Source organism: Zeus faber (genome assembly GCF_960531495.2).
Source record: "Zeus faber genome assembly, chromosome: 7".
NCBI lineage: Eukaryota > Metazoa > Chordata > Actinopteri > Zeiformes > Zeidae > Zeus > Zeus faber.
The window spans coordinates 5,070,382-5,086,878 of NC_137203.1; the positions used below are offsets into that span (position 1 = coordinate 5,070,382).

The 16,497-nt window shown below is 44.3% G+C and overlaps 1 protein-coding gene across 1 annotated transcript in view; it reads left to right on the plus strand.

The window, feature by feature from the left end:
* cabp7a (calcium binding protein 7a) overlaps nt 1-2,326 on the plus strand; it is a gene marked incomplete at both ends in the record, with an annotated part of 32,920 nt that extends 30,594 nt beyond the window's left edge. The window contains 2 exons of the mRNA XM_080004152.1: nt 545-695; nt 2,196-2,326. Coding sequence (XP_079860278.1) covers nt 545-695; nt 2,196-2,326 — 282 coding nt within the window. The remainder of the gene's footprint in view (nt 1-544; nt 696-2,195) is intronic.
* Nucleotides 2,327-16,497: the final 14,171 nt, after the last annotated feature.

The window sequence follows — 16,497 nt, forward strand, 5'->3', positions numbered from 1 at the left end:
TAGCTAACCGCCATATTGGTGTGTGCTGGTTTCACGGAGGTCCCCAGCGCTACGCAAAAGGCGTGCGTTCACAAAAGGCGTGCGTTCACAAAAGGCGTGCGTTCCCAAAAGGCGTGTGCTCTTGCCCACACAGTCGACGGTTAGGAAGCGCTGCAGACAGCAGGAAGTGATGCTGCGTTTCAGGGGGAACTCGAAAAAAACATGTAATTTGTGCCACAAGCCCCGAGGTCTGTTATGGTAAACGTGGGCCCCCAAAGTGCGACACTTGAAACACTTCCAATTGGCTTCAAAGTTCAGCCGCAGCGGGGACTCTGCTTGACGACACCTTCATCGGTAAGAAATTGGGCAGTAGATGGGAGGGGCAAACACGCATTCACACCCAGCGAAACGGCCTGTTCAGCATATTCACCATGTTCAGACGTTGCGAACGAAATAAAATTGTGGGAATTGGAAAGACACAGGACCATTCAACGGATGCATACTTGTCTATATGCTAATGTACACTGTGTGTGCGTGCCTGCGTGCCTGCGTGCGGGGTCCCCAGTGCGACATGCAGAAGCTGACCGTGGAGGAGCTGAAGAGGCTCCTGTACGACACCTTCTGTGACCACCTTTCCATGAAGGACATCGAAAACATCATCATGACGGAGGAGAACCACATGAAGAACCCAGAGGACTGCCAGGTGGATATAGACAGTAAGCAACACGCCCGTCCTCTACGCAACACACGTTTGAACACGAACATCCTGTAGGACTGGCTCAGAAGAAAAAGGCAGAGCCGTCTGATCCTCCCCCACTCATTCAGAGAGCTGATTGGTTATCAGAGGTTTCCCGACCCTTGAGCCTTAAAGGTCCTTTATACTTGATGTGCTAATTTCAGTGCACAGCTACGTTCTCGTACATTATTAGCCTATCACATATACATAAGTCTATCCCATTTACATAAGTCTATCCCATATACATAAGCCTATTCCCTTTATCTATTCTATTTTATTTTATTTTATTCTATGTATTTTTATTTTATTCTATAGTATTCGACTTACTACATTACGTTTTAGGAATCAGTTCGTTGGTCAAGTAGAAATTCTTAGGTAGCTACTGTGTTCAGTCTAGGACATATTGTGTGTAATCACCGGGTGCGTTGCCTTGACATTTCACTGCATATATGTATGAAAGCATGTATATGTTTGAAAGTATGTATATGTATGTGACGAATAAACCTCTCGAATCTTGAATCTTGAATCGTGGATGACTGGGTCCCCTCGTTATTGTCTCTCTGTCATTATCTTTCATCACCATTGTGTGTCTTTCCATTTTGCACTGCACTCCTAGAATGGAAAATGGTAAATAAATGGTAAACAGACTCCATTTATACGGTGCTTTTCTTTCCTTGCCTCCCATTCACCCGTTCACACACGCACTCGCACATCCATGGCGGCGGCAACCGTGCAAGGCGCGCACCCGCTCGACCGGCGCAGTTAGGGGGTCCGCTGTCTGGCTCAAGGACACCTCGACGTGCTGCCAGGAGGAGCCGGGTATCGAACCGGGAATCCTCTGATCACTGGACCACGCCCTGTGAAAAATGTGCTTCAATGCCTGCGAGGCTCAAAACCAGCTAGAGTCCAGCTAACCGCATTTGCGCCTCATTCAAATGAAGCTTGTTTTGCTTATTACAGAGAGAGGTGTTCAGTAGAGGCTTGCTGTGGCGATGGCTCCCATAACAGACATCAAAAAATGTCCAGAAAAAGTCTTGGCCCTCAGTCGTGAACATCTGCGTCATGATCCCCTTCTTGGTTTCCTGCCGGAAAGAGTTATGTAGTCCCCGTCTCGTGAGAAGTAAAGCCGCTTTGACGGCGCTGTATCTTCCCCGGGAGGTTTCGCCAAAACACACTTTGATATGCCAGACGGGATCCCGGCCCGTTTGTTTGTTGTTTCACTTGGAGCACCAATCAACATCCCAATCTAGATGCAATTATGTCGCGTACAGGTGTGAAAACAAACAAATGGGCCGATATTCATCCATTATAATTGTGTCGGAGCGCGTTTGCGGCATCGGCGATGAGCTGGGAAATAACCGTCCTACGCATTCCGAGCGTTTAATAGGGCTAACCCCGCGTGTGCCTGTCTCACGCCCCTCTTTGCCTGTCTCTCTCTCTCTCTCTTTCTCTCTCTCTCTCTCTCTCTGCGTCCTCCCAGGTTCGAGCCCGACGCAGCAGGTCAAGCAAACGTGCGTGCGGAAAAGCCTCATATGCGCCTTCGCCATCGCATTCATCATCAGCGTCATGCTCATCGCAGCCAACCAGGTGCTGCGGAGCGGCATGAAGTAAAGCCAAACGGACCGCCGCCGATGGCCTTGACCACCATCCGAAAGGCCGGAAAACCTGTGGAGGGATACAGACTCAAACAAACAAACAGACCAACAACAACTGCGGACGCATCACATTGTGGTTTAAAAACAAATCAACTCAACGAACATCAATTCTGTCACCGCCAACGCTGAACGTGCCGGGATCGGTGGCGGCGACGTCGCCGGACGGACGACTTACGCGGTCGGACGGGACAAAAAGAGAAAGGGACCACACAGAACATATCACGGCCCGCCGACGTGTCGTCCATCCGGTTCCTCACTGGCAGCGTGTGTTTGGGTGGCGTGGCGTGTTTGGGCGGCGCGGCGTGTTTGGGCGGCGTGGCGTGCACGCGGCGGTCCAGACTGTGGAGAGATGTGTCGTAAGTGTCCAGTCGTGCGTTTGTAACACTGTGCCATAAGCTAGTCCTGTTTCTGTCGAGTGACCTGTGAAATGTGGTAGAAAATCTAGGGAGAGCGTGCTGCAGCGAGGGTTGTGGTGCAAGGTCGTTTCAAAGTCACCTTGCTAGTAGTAATTGCATGGTAGCAGGGCCCAACAATAACAGTTGCCCAGTTGCCCCGGGAAACCACATTTGGGACATTGTCGACCATTTTTCGCGGGTCCGGTTGCCCAAATGACAACCGCTTACGTTCTGAAAATAATCACTGCATACCTTCCGAAAGTGAGTTGTCCCGGTGCATTGATTACTCTGTCAAAAATGGTGAAACGAGTGAGAACATTAAACTGTGGATTATATTTCTCTATATCCTAATTCAACAACCGTTACATCAGCCTTGGCAACCAACAGTCCAACAGCTGAGGCATGGCTGGCAACCAAGCAACCACTTCTAAAAGTAAGAGTTGGTGCCCTGGGTAGGTGATGGTGACGGTAGGAAGGTAGTCAGACCTTAGTGGTGTCAAGAGGAGTCTGGACAAGCCGGAGGGAGCTTGTTTGGGGAGGTTTGTTTTTTTTTGGGGGGGGGGGGGTAGGAGTGAAGGCGTCAACGTGAACGTGTTTTTCTTTCCAGAGCAGAGCGGTAGCTGAGCGGGGACCCGCGGGGCATTGAGTACACACTGTTTCGCTCTAGGTTGTCTCCATCAAAAGGTCTCTGCAGACCGTCTATGCATGATATGCATGGATTTAAATGTCTTGACACATTTGTGATAGTTCTTATCAATGTTAATATTCATGGATACTGTGTAACAGAGCTGTTTCGATTACTCTACAACTGTGACAAAAACTACGTGCGACGGCGGAGGTATCGGCAAAATCTCGACTAAAGTCTGACGGTACACCATTCAACTGGATGGACAAGAAGGGCTGATTTAGTGCTATTTTGTGAAAAGTACTTTAGGGGAAAGGTAATGTCCAAGCAACGAGAGCCCGACGACCATCTCCTGCTGGTCCATGATCTGATTGAAGAATATGCATTGAGTACTTGATCGTGGGGCCACGAAACGTGATGGAATGTACTTTACAGCTATTAACGTTATATGTCTTAATTCATTGCTATTGAGCAATAAATGTATGTAAAATAGTCATCTTAAAAAAAAAAAAAAAAAGCATCGAATTGCTTTCCTGAAGATAGTAACTGCTGAGTTGTTCAATGATGCATAATTTCTTACAGCACTTTCCAAATCGCTCCAAAACCCCCCGGTGTTGAAGGCCGCCAAGCGTCGTCTTCGGCCAAAGTCCGAGCGAAGGAGCGGGATTATGCAGAGATTCTGACTGGCCGAAAAAAAACAAAAACAAAAAACAAAAAACAAAAAAAAAACCCCAGTGTGGGCGGGAGGTCTCGTCACGTCGCATCCCGCGTGTGTGCCCAGAGGGAGGCGGGTGCCCAAAGCAGCGTGGACCTTTGCAATAAAACATTCGTCTTCGTGGAGCATCCTTTTGAACTCGGAGCCGAGTGGGCGTAGTTTAGGTCGCCATGCATGCGGTTTGGGTGCACTGCGCCACACGAAAACCTGTACATACATCGCTGAGTTTCAACCAAAGCTTTAAAAACGGGGGGGGGGACAAGGACAACTAAGCTATGAACTACGTGAGCAGCTGGTCAAAATAACGACGGGGCAGTTGTGTGCGTTTCGTTTACTACGCTGAATTAGTCCAAAAGAGCCAAGGAAAAGTTGGGGGGGAATGTGACGACAAATGCCCTTGAATGACAAAAACGCCACAAACACCACCAGTGAAAAACAAAAACAACAACAACAAAAAACAAAAAACTGTGTAATCAAGGGAGCTAAATATTTCAGATGTTTTATCATAAACTCTATTTTGGGATCACGCCATCTCTCAGGCAAACAGAGAGCCCACCCCCTCCCTTCAAGAAAAAATGTGAATTCAGCCTATCGCCTGCAGCCAGAGAGGATAAGGGGATTATCTGACGCACCTGAGCAATTTCTCAAAAGTGTCAGGTCTTTGGGGGGGAAAAAAAACACAGTTAAACAGTAAAGTTGCTCATATGCTTAAAAAAAAAACAAAAAAAACCCCACAATGATCAAAAATTAAATCTTTGTTTTTCATTTTGCACTTTAAAATGTGCTACAACGCACAACAACAACAGCAACAACAACAACAACAACAACAACAACAACAGCAAAAACAACAATAACAAAAACAACAACAACTCACCGCCACGATTGTTGGTCCATCTCCAGTCCAGAGTCGCTTTACCATAGAATTATCTATTTTTTTTAAACAAGAATCGGGGGGAATTTAGGGAGAATTTACTGACTGACAAATTATACTGTATCATCTGTTTTCTAGTATATTATTATTATTATTATTATTATTATTATTATTATTGTTATTATTATTATGGGAAATTTTCATCAGGAGATATGGTTAAATTAATGTATTTGATTTGTTGCCTTATTCCTCAAGACAATTAAGCATTGTACGTTGTTTACATAACACAGTCATCACCATCAGAGTTTTGTTTATTACCAGAGCGAAATGTATAATAAACCTAAATTTATTTTATTTTCTTTCTACGAATGACAAACAAACAACAACAAACAAACACAAACTATGAATATGTTGATCGTCTATTGAATGTTCTATTTCCATCATACTGTACTTTGATACGTGTCTTTGGATCTTGCAAAAACCATGTTTTTGACCATGTGACATGTATTCCCCCCTCTACCCCCACCCTGACTCCGCCCGGTGTTTCCTCCATGTCTGTGGAATGGTATTTCACATGAATAAAAACAAACGACAACACTGTTATTTCTCCATCAAACTCTTTTAATTTGATCCGTTATGTTTATTTATTTTATTTTATTTCTTTTTTTTTTGGGGGGGGGGGGGGGGGGGGGGGTGGGGTCCAAATCCCCACTCACAGGCGTGCGGTGTGACTTCACAAACAGGTGGGGGATCAATTTTGCCGGATTTATTGATCTCCTGACATCCTGAGCGGAGAGGTCTGTGTTGAAACTGATGGATTGGTCAGGGTTGAGTGAGTCCATGGATTGTTCTTATCCCATTTTCGAGACGCCTCTGGGTTTTAGTGACTTCACGGGATCACATCTATCTGTTCTTTTTTTGTTTTTTGTTTTTTATCCGGGAGTGTATAAAACCTAAATCCAATCCAATCCAACGTAAAAAACATTCCAAATTGCCTTTCCAAAAAGCATCGTTTCCTCTCAATACAACCAGGGGATTACATTTTGTTCATTTTCTAAAATGTAATGTGTTTCGATTCAAAAAGTCTAGAACGTCAAGAAGGTTGTTGCTACACTCAGTCATTTCCAATTCACTATGAATTCCTTTAAATAAATTAAGCAAAAACAAAGCAAGACCTTAATTGAACAATAACGACAAATACCCAACACGTAGTTATAAACATTCGTATTAATAAATACTTCAAGGATATGTTTGCTATTTTTCAACCCAGTCCTTATTTAAAAGTCATTGGAAAAAGGGAAAAAAATATTAATTCTTAAAATTTGGAGAAGCTATATTTATTACTTCTTCTCAATTTGAAATTGAGAAATAAAAATGCAAATTTAAGGTTGAGGAAATGTAAAAAAAGATGTATGTTTAACATATTAAAGCAATTTTTTTACAAGTTTATTAAATTCCCGAAAGCCATCTTTTTTCACAAAACATGTCAAGTCTCCTAATTAATAATAATAATAATAATAATAATAATAATAATAATAAGTTATTGGAATTATTAGAATTATTATTGATATTATTTTTATTATTATTATTATAATGATAATAATAAACATAGCTGCAGGCAGCAATACACGCGGTCCAGTTTATTCATTTAAGGTACGTATTGCAGTTTTTTGTTTTTTGTGAAACGCATCTACATTGACTGCGCTTACAAACATCATGTAGTTAACTTCATGTAATTCCACAAATCAAACTGCCATGGCATAACGTATGAAGCATTCCCATTTCAACCAGATGTCAACTACTGATTTTAATTGCTCATGTGATATAATTAGTGTCATATGAGAAAGGTCAGTTCTAAATAACAGTTCTAAATAGCTGAGCTATTTTTTCTGGTATTTTTTCATGAATTCGGCAAAGTAATTGGGACCAAAGAGATAAAATATCAATCAAACAGATCTACTGACATCTACCAGGTAAGAAGGTACATAAATATACGCGTAAACGTGTTGTTTGTAATATCTAAACACTACAGAGCGACGAGTCTACACCCCAGACTGGACGCGGTGCAATGCACATTTTGAATCAGAACCTGCACATTTATGATAAATAGTTTGATGGCGTTGTCGTGGAAAAACAACAGAAAATACAACAACTGGCACTTAGTCTAAGTTTGTTGCATAGAAGACGGATCAGAGGGGAGATCTTCACAGAATAGCAGAGAGCGCATCCCCCGAATCAACTTGCTTGAGGGTTTTTACATCAACTCCATAACATGGACTGTTACTGTGAGGATGTCACAAAGGAAGTTGCTGAGGGTGTAGTCGTATGCGTAGATCACAAAAGCAGTTGCAATTGTTTCAGCAATTTCAACATGTTTCAACCTCTCGGCCTAACGACTTGTAATAGTGTTACAAGCAGGTATGGGGTTAGTTCAGTATTTTTCCATTACAATGTCATAAAGCGTCTATTTGTAAATCTCACCTAATTTGTTTTTGAACGTTGGTGTATCGGCGAAGCACAACCGACTGGATACTTGGGATCAAATTTGGTCGGTTTTTCACTAATTCCTGCTCCCTATGTGCATCGATTCGGATGAAAGTTGAACCACGAGATGTTAACCGTGTTCGTAACTTCTGCCGTTCTTCTGTTTCGGATATTTTAGCCGGAAAATTTTCAAGGAATATTGTCAAACAATTACAATCCAATAACAGTGTTACAGTCCAGCCCACTGGTCCCTAAATAATAATAATTATAATACAAATATGGACAAAAATATGTTACTTTCACTGTGTAATATATTAAAGCTTTGTGATAACTTCATAATCACTCCACATCGTGACAAATACTTTGACAAGAATATAACATGATTAAAGTTATAACTAACTACAATTCAAGGTGACATATAACCAAATTATTCAATCAACATGCCATATAACCAAATTTATTGTCTGTAGTTGTAATTGTCTGTCCCTTATGAGAGCATTACTACTAACACAAATGACAATTTTCCGAGTTTCCAATGAACGCAGCAACGGCTCCTGCTGTCTGTCATCTTGAACCCGTGCAAATTCTGCGCAAAGCCACCATTACACCCTGATGGACTCACACCGCGCTTGGCCTTCACATTATGAGGAAAGTCTGGGATGTGTGATGGCATTGCTCAGTATTGCAATGTCGATATGACTTACGATAAATAAAAAAATATTTAAGTGTGCGTATTTGCTACACAGTTCCTATGTCTCTCTGCATTAATAGATACACTGCTAAAATAGACCCCAGACATTGAATAGCCTATGCACACCAAATTACGAAATGAAATTAATTATTTCAAACACGCTTTTTATTTGACAAATTTCACATGAATACCCAAACAATTAAACAGAATATTAACTTAAATAGAATATTGTAACTGAAATGAATTTCATTTTAATTTCTGCCGCTCCATTCATTTTCCTCCAAACAAAAACGTCTCTTGAAATAAAAAAAATATACCTGGGGGAAATCAACACGAATTACAGTTCCTGCTTTTGGAACCCTTTCAGCGGAAGAGCCGTGCGTCCGTTCGACGGAGAACGAGTCCACTGCTTTATCACGGGATGGTGTGACTCTCTCGGACGGACAAGAGAATAATTATAAAAAGTGATTTATTTCAAAAAATGCTTTTTATCTTATCTGACGCGATGTGTTCATATCGTGATGACGGTGAAAATACAAATTATGTTATTATTAATAAAATTAGAATGTATTTTTTGTGTCGACTGGGTCTGATTTCTTCTTCTCCTCGCTCTAGTGTGTGGATGTCATTGACATATGGCCACTCCCTAATAACATCTGACGCGCCTCTGCTGCATTGTGCTGCGGACGCGGTGGGAATGCAGCGGCGAGGCCCGTGGCTGCTGAGTAACGGGCGCTGTCATTCTCACAGGGCGGGGAAACATTTATGATACATATTTTGTTGCTTTTGTGGAAACATTAATCAGTTTGTCCTCAGAATGCCTCTCGGTGAACACTGCGCGGTAATCAAAAGGAAATAACGCGCCGTGGCATTCATCTTATTTTTGTGCGAAAGAGGGAGACGAGAGACGGAGTCGACGACCAAGAGAGGCAACGTGGCAACCCGGAAACCCGGCAACCAGTTGATCAACGGATCATAAAAACGAGTTCTACATTACAGTTCATCAACCAAATCTTTCGTGTTCATTGTTTATCTTCAGGGCTATTTCTCATGAAGCCGCCATAAAACATGTCTGACATCGACACATAGGCGTCCGATGCGAACATGCCCAAGTCCCCGGGGCCATTTTGGGACATATAGTATCGTGTATATTTATTTATGTATTGTGTGTTGCCATGGCTTTATTTTACTTTACTGTTTATTGTTATAAATATTATACATTTTCACATTTCTTCCATCGTCTAGTTACATTATAAGGTTTATTGGGTTCATTTTGTGCTTTCATTTAAGGTTTGTTGTGTATTGACATTTCTTTCTTCTTTTCTATTTCTATCTACCTGTCTATCTATCTATCTATCTATCTGTCTATCTATCTATCTATCTGTCTATCTATCTATCTATCTATCTATCTGTCTGTCTGTCTGCCTGCCCCACTGTCCGTCCGTCCGTCCGTCTATCTATCTATCTATCTATCCATCTATCTATCTATCTATCTATCTATCTATCTATCTATCTATCTATCTATCTATCTATCTATCTATCTATCTATCTATCTATCTATCTATCTATCTATCTATCTATCTATCTGTCTATCTGTCTATCTGTCTGTCTATCTGTCTATCTGTCTGTCTATGTAAAACTTCAACAGGATGAGAGATAATAACAGATGTGTCACGTTGAGGTAACAATCTCCAAACGGCTTTGTTTTGGACAACCAATCCAGCTCTGCGGCTCAGTGGCTCACCGCGACTTGTTCCCCTAAAACCTCAGGATTTGGGGGAAGGCGGCGTTGCGTCAGTCGGCCGGCGGAAGGACTTTCATCCGGTGAGAACCTCGGAGGAATCGCCTGAAAGCAATAAGCTTAGACTCCGGCTCTGGATAAGACTCCATGCCGCCGGAGAACGGGGGAGGCCGCTGCCGTCGTCGGGCCGGAATGTGAATCCTCTCCCTCCGCGTATCCTCCCGCCAGGAGTCGCGGGGTCCCCTCATCCCAAAGTACAGATGGATTGGGATGAGAAAGGCGGGATACACTGATTGGAAGGGGATCCGGCGGGACGCAGGGTCGTCTTCTGCCAAAGCCCCGGGACTTGAGAGATCAGACCAGATCCGTGTTCACGCTCACGGTCAATTTGAACGGATTTCGTCACGTACGCCCGGGGGGAGCAGCGCAAATTCGGGGAGGACTCTGCCTCTGCCAAACTTAAATAATGGTGAAAGAAGGAAGGACACACGATTTGGTATCTGTGTATTTGTACTGTGGACATTTGTACATTTTGGTTAATATGGATTATTAAGAGGAGAACACACCTGAATACCCAGCAGCACCAATAGGATGCTGGGAGACATTTAGTGTCCTCATAATCTCACCACTGGTCCTCATAATGTAGTGTCTCGTGAGTTGCTCTCATGATTTAAAAAATGTTACAGCGCTGTTTTAAATCTCAGCTAAACTTGTTTTTTTCCAGATGACGATAGACCTGTCATGTAGACTAGAGGTCTGCATGACAGTGTTGGGAAAGTTACTTTTAAAATGTAATTTATTACGTATTACTTGTTGCTTGCATTTGAAATAAATAATTACTTTACAATATGACTTCCTGTGTAAGGTAATAAGTTACTTAGGATGTCGTTTTTTCCAGAGGTCGTCAAAGGTAAATGAAGTCGTACTGACGCTGCCTCTGTCTTCTACATGCATGTGTTTGCAGTCAGCAAACAACATTCTGCTGGGTTGGGCTCGGTCCTCAACCCCCACCTTATGTCAGTAGCAGACGGCCAAATGTTGTAACAATGCTCCATCCAATGAGTCCTTTCCCCGAGCGCCACCTGCCTCCAACATGTGTGTTCACACTCGCTCCCTCGTGCAGATAACCTCAAGCACGTGACGTCAAATATCGCCGTAAAGCGGTTCTGCCGCTGCTTTGCCGCGTAGCTTAGGGGAGGGGCGTGTGTGCGCAGCTGATCAGATCACGTGATGTATTTGTCATTAAGGCACGGCAGATATAACCAATGAGGCCGAATGATCAGAAAAACTCAGATCACTGATATACACTGAAAATGATCGGATGACGATGGTTATCGGACAAAAAACAATATCCACAACGTTGAGTCTTTTCATCCGATCAGTCGGGGCACCCCTAGTAACAGTTAGTTGACATGGTAACTGTAATGATATTACCCACATTGTATTAGTAAGTCGTTATATTACTGCATTACTGATAACAATTCATTTATTACATTATTGTGTTACTTTTGTAACTGCATCATCATTGGGCACATTATTAAATCATCTGACATACTGTACAGATGATTTAACTATGTGGTGGTAATGATGTAATGGCTTCCTTACACCTCTTCCCAGTATTCTTGCTTTGCACTCGTCTGGGTTTCTCATCATCAACATCATAAATCATCATCATCATCATCATCATCATCATCAACCTCATCATCATTTATCAAAACTTTGCTCAACATATTTGTGCTCTTCCTACCAAGGTCCCTCCTGGGGGAGCGTCTCCAGTCTTGTTTTATTTTTGTCTTCCCGGCATCAATTGGGGCCGCTCAGCCTGCATGCAGATCATCCTCTTGCAATTTACATGAGCTGCAGCGCGCCACAAAAAATACATAGCGCTCCCATTTATGAGCGCTGTAAATTTTGTATCGGTGCATTAACTGCGACGTTGCGGACGGCATTGTTTTAGATGGGGACATTAGCAGGCACGTCAGGCAGAGCTCCCACAGCGCCCAGCGATTAAAGGAACCGCCAAAAAAGAAAAAATAATAATATGGAGGCTTCTCCGCTAATCCATTAGTGATGAGCCCGTTTGGCCTCCATAGTTGAACTGGGTATTGGAGCTTATTAATGATTCATCCTTTCAATCTCAAGTTTCTGAGAAAGGAGAGCGTTGTTTCAGAGTAATCGTCATGGAATTGATGGAAACGAGGAAATTAGCTTTTTCTTTATTTCAAACAAATCCTAATCCACGCCGTTATATAGATCGATGTATACGCATGAGGCCAACTAATTGGAAGGGCCAAATGTCTTTGTGTCTCGTTTTGCGACGTAGGTGTTAGCGGTGCTAAAGATGTGTTGTTGATTTCCAGGCTAGATAGCTCAGCAGGTATAAACAGCAAAACTGACATGAGGAAACTGTGGTGTGGGGATGGTGTGTTCTGAGCAGCCACACCTGTCTTGGGTCTAGGTAATTGAGGCCCAGGATCAGAGTGGCTGTACACCTGTTGCTTGTCCGTTGGTCTACCGAGCAACAGGTAAAACCCCCATCCCCACACACACTCAGCATAGACAATGCTTGCTTCATTTTCCTCCAACAGACCACCTTGCTTTTGGTTGACTCTGTGATTTTGCTCGCCAAAGTTCACAAAGGTTGAACCCTCCGCAGAACTTTGCGGCAAATGTACAGTTTGCGACAAATACATTGGGATAAATTGAATTTGGTGATAAATTTGTGCTGTCACATCAGCTGGTGTGACCAGGGGCTTGGTCTTCAAAACATGGACTTTGCCCTCGACCATCACAGGGATCTTTGACTCCGGTCCTAAGCTTTCTCGTCTACAAAGGAGAAAGCCCTTGTCTAAAGGGAGGGAGCTCATAAACCCTGTCCCAAAATATTCTCATTGGGCTTTTGAGTTGTCAATCAACCGTCAGGAAAGGGCAGCTTGTGTGGTGCTTTCCATGGTATGAAGACCCTTTGTTCATCCAGTTTCACTACGTTTACCTGGGAAGTGGAAACCATGGCAACACTGGCATGTGAGAGGAAACTGAAGCGTTCTTAAACAAATTTTGGTAGGAAAATTAGGGACCTTGGTCGAGTTCCCAATGCAGGTTTGTCGCCGTAGAACGGAGCAGCTTGAGCAGAACTCTCGGCATCAAGTCTCAAGTCTGCATCATTTTCTTCATCTTATTTAAATGTAAGTGTGTTTTTTGCGTAACTCGAAAAGGCATTCACCACTCCAACGACCAACTAGTCATATCATCTCTGGTAATTTCCCAAGAGAGTTTCAAATTGAATGTAGTTTATTCAGTATTCAGCATTTAGGTGTGAAGGGTGGAGACTTTTGTGACGGCTCCACATAATCTGTCGCTCTGGTCTTCTGAAGTCATAGAGTCGACACCTATTCCATCTGAAGACACACTGAGGACACGGCTGGGTGATGTGACCGACTGAGGATCACATCCCTCGGACGTTTGTGGGTACTCCTCCTTCCCCGGAGGTATATTTGGGCACCAGGAGGATGGTTCTACCCTAAGCAAGGTAAGCACAGGGAATTTTCTTTAGTTCCCTTTATTTGCATGTGGGGGAATCACTAGAAACCCTGGGGTGTGGAGTGGGAAAGTGAGGTGTACGTATTACAATTACTTTTAAACGTGTGTTGTCAAAGTCTCTTTGCAGGTGGACCAAGGGACAGGAGAGACGCCAAGAGACACACACACACACACACACACACGCACGCACACACACACACACACACACACACACACACACACACACACACACACACACACACACACACACACAGACACACACACGGGTTGTCAGGGAATTCTGGGGAAACGGCATTGATGGATAATCCATCTCTGGCAGAGTCAATCAGCCATACTGACAAACTCACCCACCAGACTCCATGGACCCTCCAAACGCTCCCTCTCTAAACCCAGTTCCGCTCCTCTCAGATAGTAAACATTAATCTGGTGAGTCACATCTACCAGCTACCTGTCCCCGGAAGGAAGGAAGGAAGGAAGAAAGGAAGGAAGGAAAGAAGGAAGGACTGACTGACTCACTGACTCTCTCTCTCTCTCTCTATCTCTCTCTCTCTCTCTCTCTATCTCTCTCTCCACCCCATCGCCTCATTTCACAGCTCACCAGATAGGAGAGTAATCAAGAGACTTCCTGGAAACCAAATACCGTTGGAATTGCTGCTTAGGGTCACTAAATGTGTGACCCCCGCCGTCACGGACGACTACCTTTTCAAAGAAGGGACAATCAGGTTGGATTCCAGGGATGCGTAGTGGTGCGTTGCCGTCGGGCGCCACAGGTTCACTGTAGAGTTTGCTCTCGACTCAGTGTCATTTCGGGCTCGATTAGGAGGAAAGTTTCTGAGAAAAGTTGGGTTTGACAAAAGGAAGCGTGACAGTAACATGAGCGTTGCACTTTTCTTGGAGTAGCTCGGCTGTTAATTAACTTCAACTTATGAAAAACAAAGTTGAACCCGGCAATTGCGGCGAGGCCGTTTTTCATTTCTGCATTTCAAACTGCTCCATCTTATCAACTAAAAAACACCTTCATATGGTTTTTACATTACAATGTTGAATTAGTAAAAATGTCCTAACCTGCCCCATCACTTACTTTCATGAGTTGAAGAAAATAAATCAATGGATTTGCTCGTGTTGAACACATTGCTCCAATTTTTTTTTCTCAACATCAAAACCGCACGTCGGACCTTGGGAGAAATATCTGTGTTTCTGAAGTGAACCAAAAGTCGCTCCAATGACTTTGAGCAAAGGAACATTCCACTCTTTCATGTGTGATTTGTGTAACTCCAAGAACAGTGCATGCCTGAAGCTGTCCTCGGGAATGGGGCGTGGATGGGGCGTTCATTTTCTTTAGGATATATTATTTAAGGCCTTTGTAACGCTATCAAAACACAATTTACAAATCTTTCTGTCAAAGTCGCAGGAATCCATTATTTGACGGATTTCACACCACGCATCAAGCACACTGGCCCTGCTGCTGCCATTCCTTTGGGTAAAGACGTCTCTGCATGTATTAAATATAAAACCGGAAATGAAAATAAACCAGATATTCAAACAATGAAATGACATCATCATTTAGCAGACAGTTTGGTCCAAAGTGTTCGGGAGCTGGTAGGCGTTAAGCGTCTCGCTCAAGGGCACTACAGCAATCTAGAAGGAGCTGGGGATGTAACTGGCAACCGTCGGGGCTGCTAGACCGGACCCGCCCCACCTCCTGAGCCCCCGGGCGATAAAGCCAGCTCCCCGCTTGGGTCGACTCGCCGCGAGACGCCCCAGGCGGGGAAGTGATCCGAGAACTGGGAGCAGTGGCCGGGCGACGCAGTCAAGACAACTGTCGACTCCAACTGCTCGGCGAGGGACGCATGACGGATATTGCGGTTCATCGTGAGATATCATATCCTGGCGTTCCGCGCGTCGCACGGGGAGGACGGATTAGCGGCGACTGTTGTAGGAGACTGAGGGTTTGTGGTTTGTATTCTCTCCGTATCAGCACAGCGTCGAAACAGGATGCAAAGCGCTCTCTGCGTTGGATTCGGAGATTTGTTTGTTCCAAGGCTTCTCTTGCCACAACTAACACATCATCATCATCATCATCATTTTCATCATTGTCGTCAGTATCAACAAACACCCCCGCCATCTGGCCGCCGAGCTGTGATGACTTGTAGATGTGATGTTTTGGATATACATACATCTATTGATCTCCAGTTGCATGAATTTTCATGAGGCCCCCTTCGGGGCTCCGTGGTGGGTCGTGTTTTCTCGCCGCCTCTCTGAAAATATCTTGTTGCGGCATTGACGTTCATGGCGTGGACGTGGCGCGGAGCCAGGAACCTGATTGAATCAGGGGCCGTTTAACTTACAGTCTTGATTGAATGGCGGCGGCTCTCCCGCCGCGCGCCTTTGTGCGGAAAATGCTAATCTTCAAACAGGGAGCTGAGGAAGCGCCGCGGATGGGGAGGGCGGCGTAAACGGTATTGATCACGGCGCAGAAGGGCTTTAGGATTCCTTTCATGTCCCGGTCGCCGCAAAGAGAGTCGACAGGATGGGAGTTTTTTCGGGGGGAGGCGGCCGTGTATTCCCTGAACTGTTAGCGGGTTTAGAAGCTGCTCGTCTGGGCCGCGATCACAGCCAGCGCCTCTTTCCCATCAGTGCTGGCCCGGAACCCTCACCGGCCTGACAGCTTGCATGTCCTATGACAACTCTGCTCACACACACACACACACACACACACACACACACACATACACACACACACACACACACACACACACACACACACACACACACACACACACACACACACACACACACACACACACACACACACCCAACTACCCAAACACACAAACACCCAAACAGACAAACACCCAAGCACGCAAACAGACAAAAACCCAAGCACCCAAGCACCCAAACAGACAAGCACACAAGCACACAAGCACACAAGCACCCAAGCACCCAAACACCCAAGCACCCAAGCACACAAACAGACAAACAGACAAACACCCAAGCACACAAACACCCAAGCACACAAACACCCAAGCACACAAACAGACAAACAGACAAACAGACAAACACCC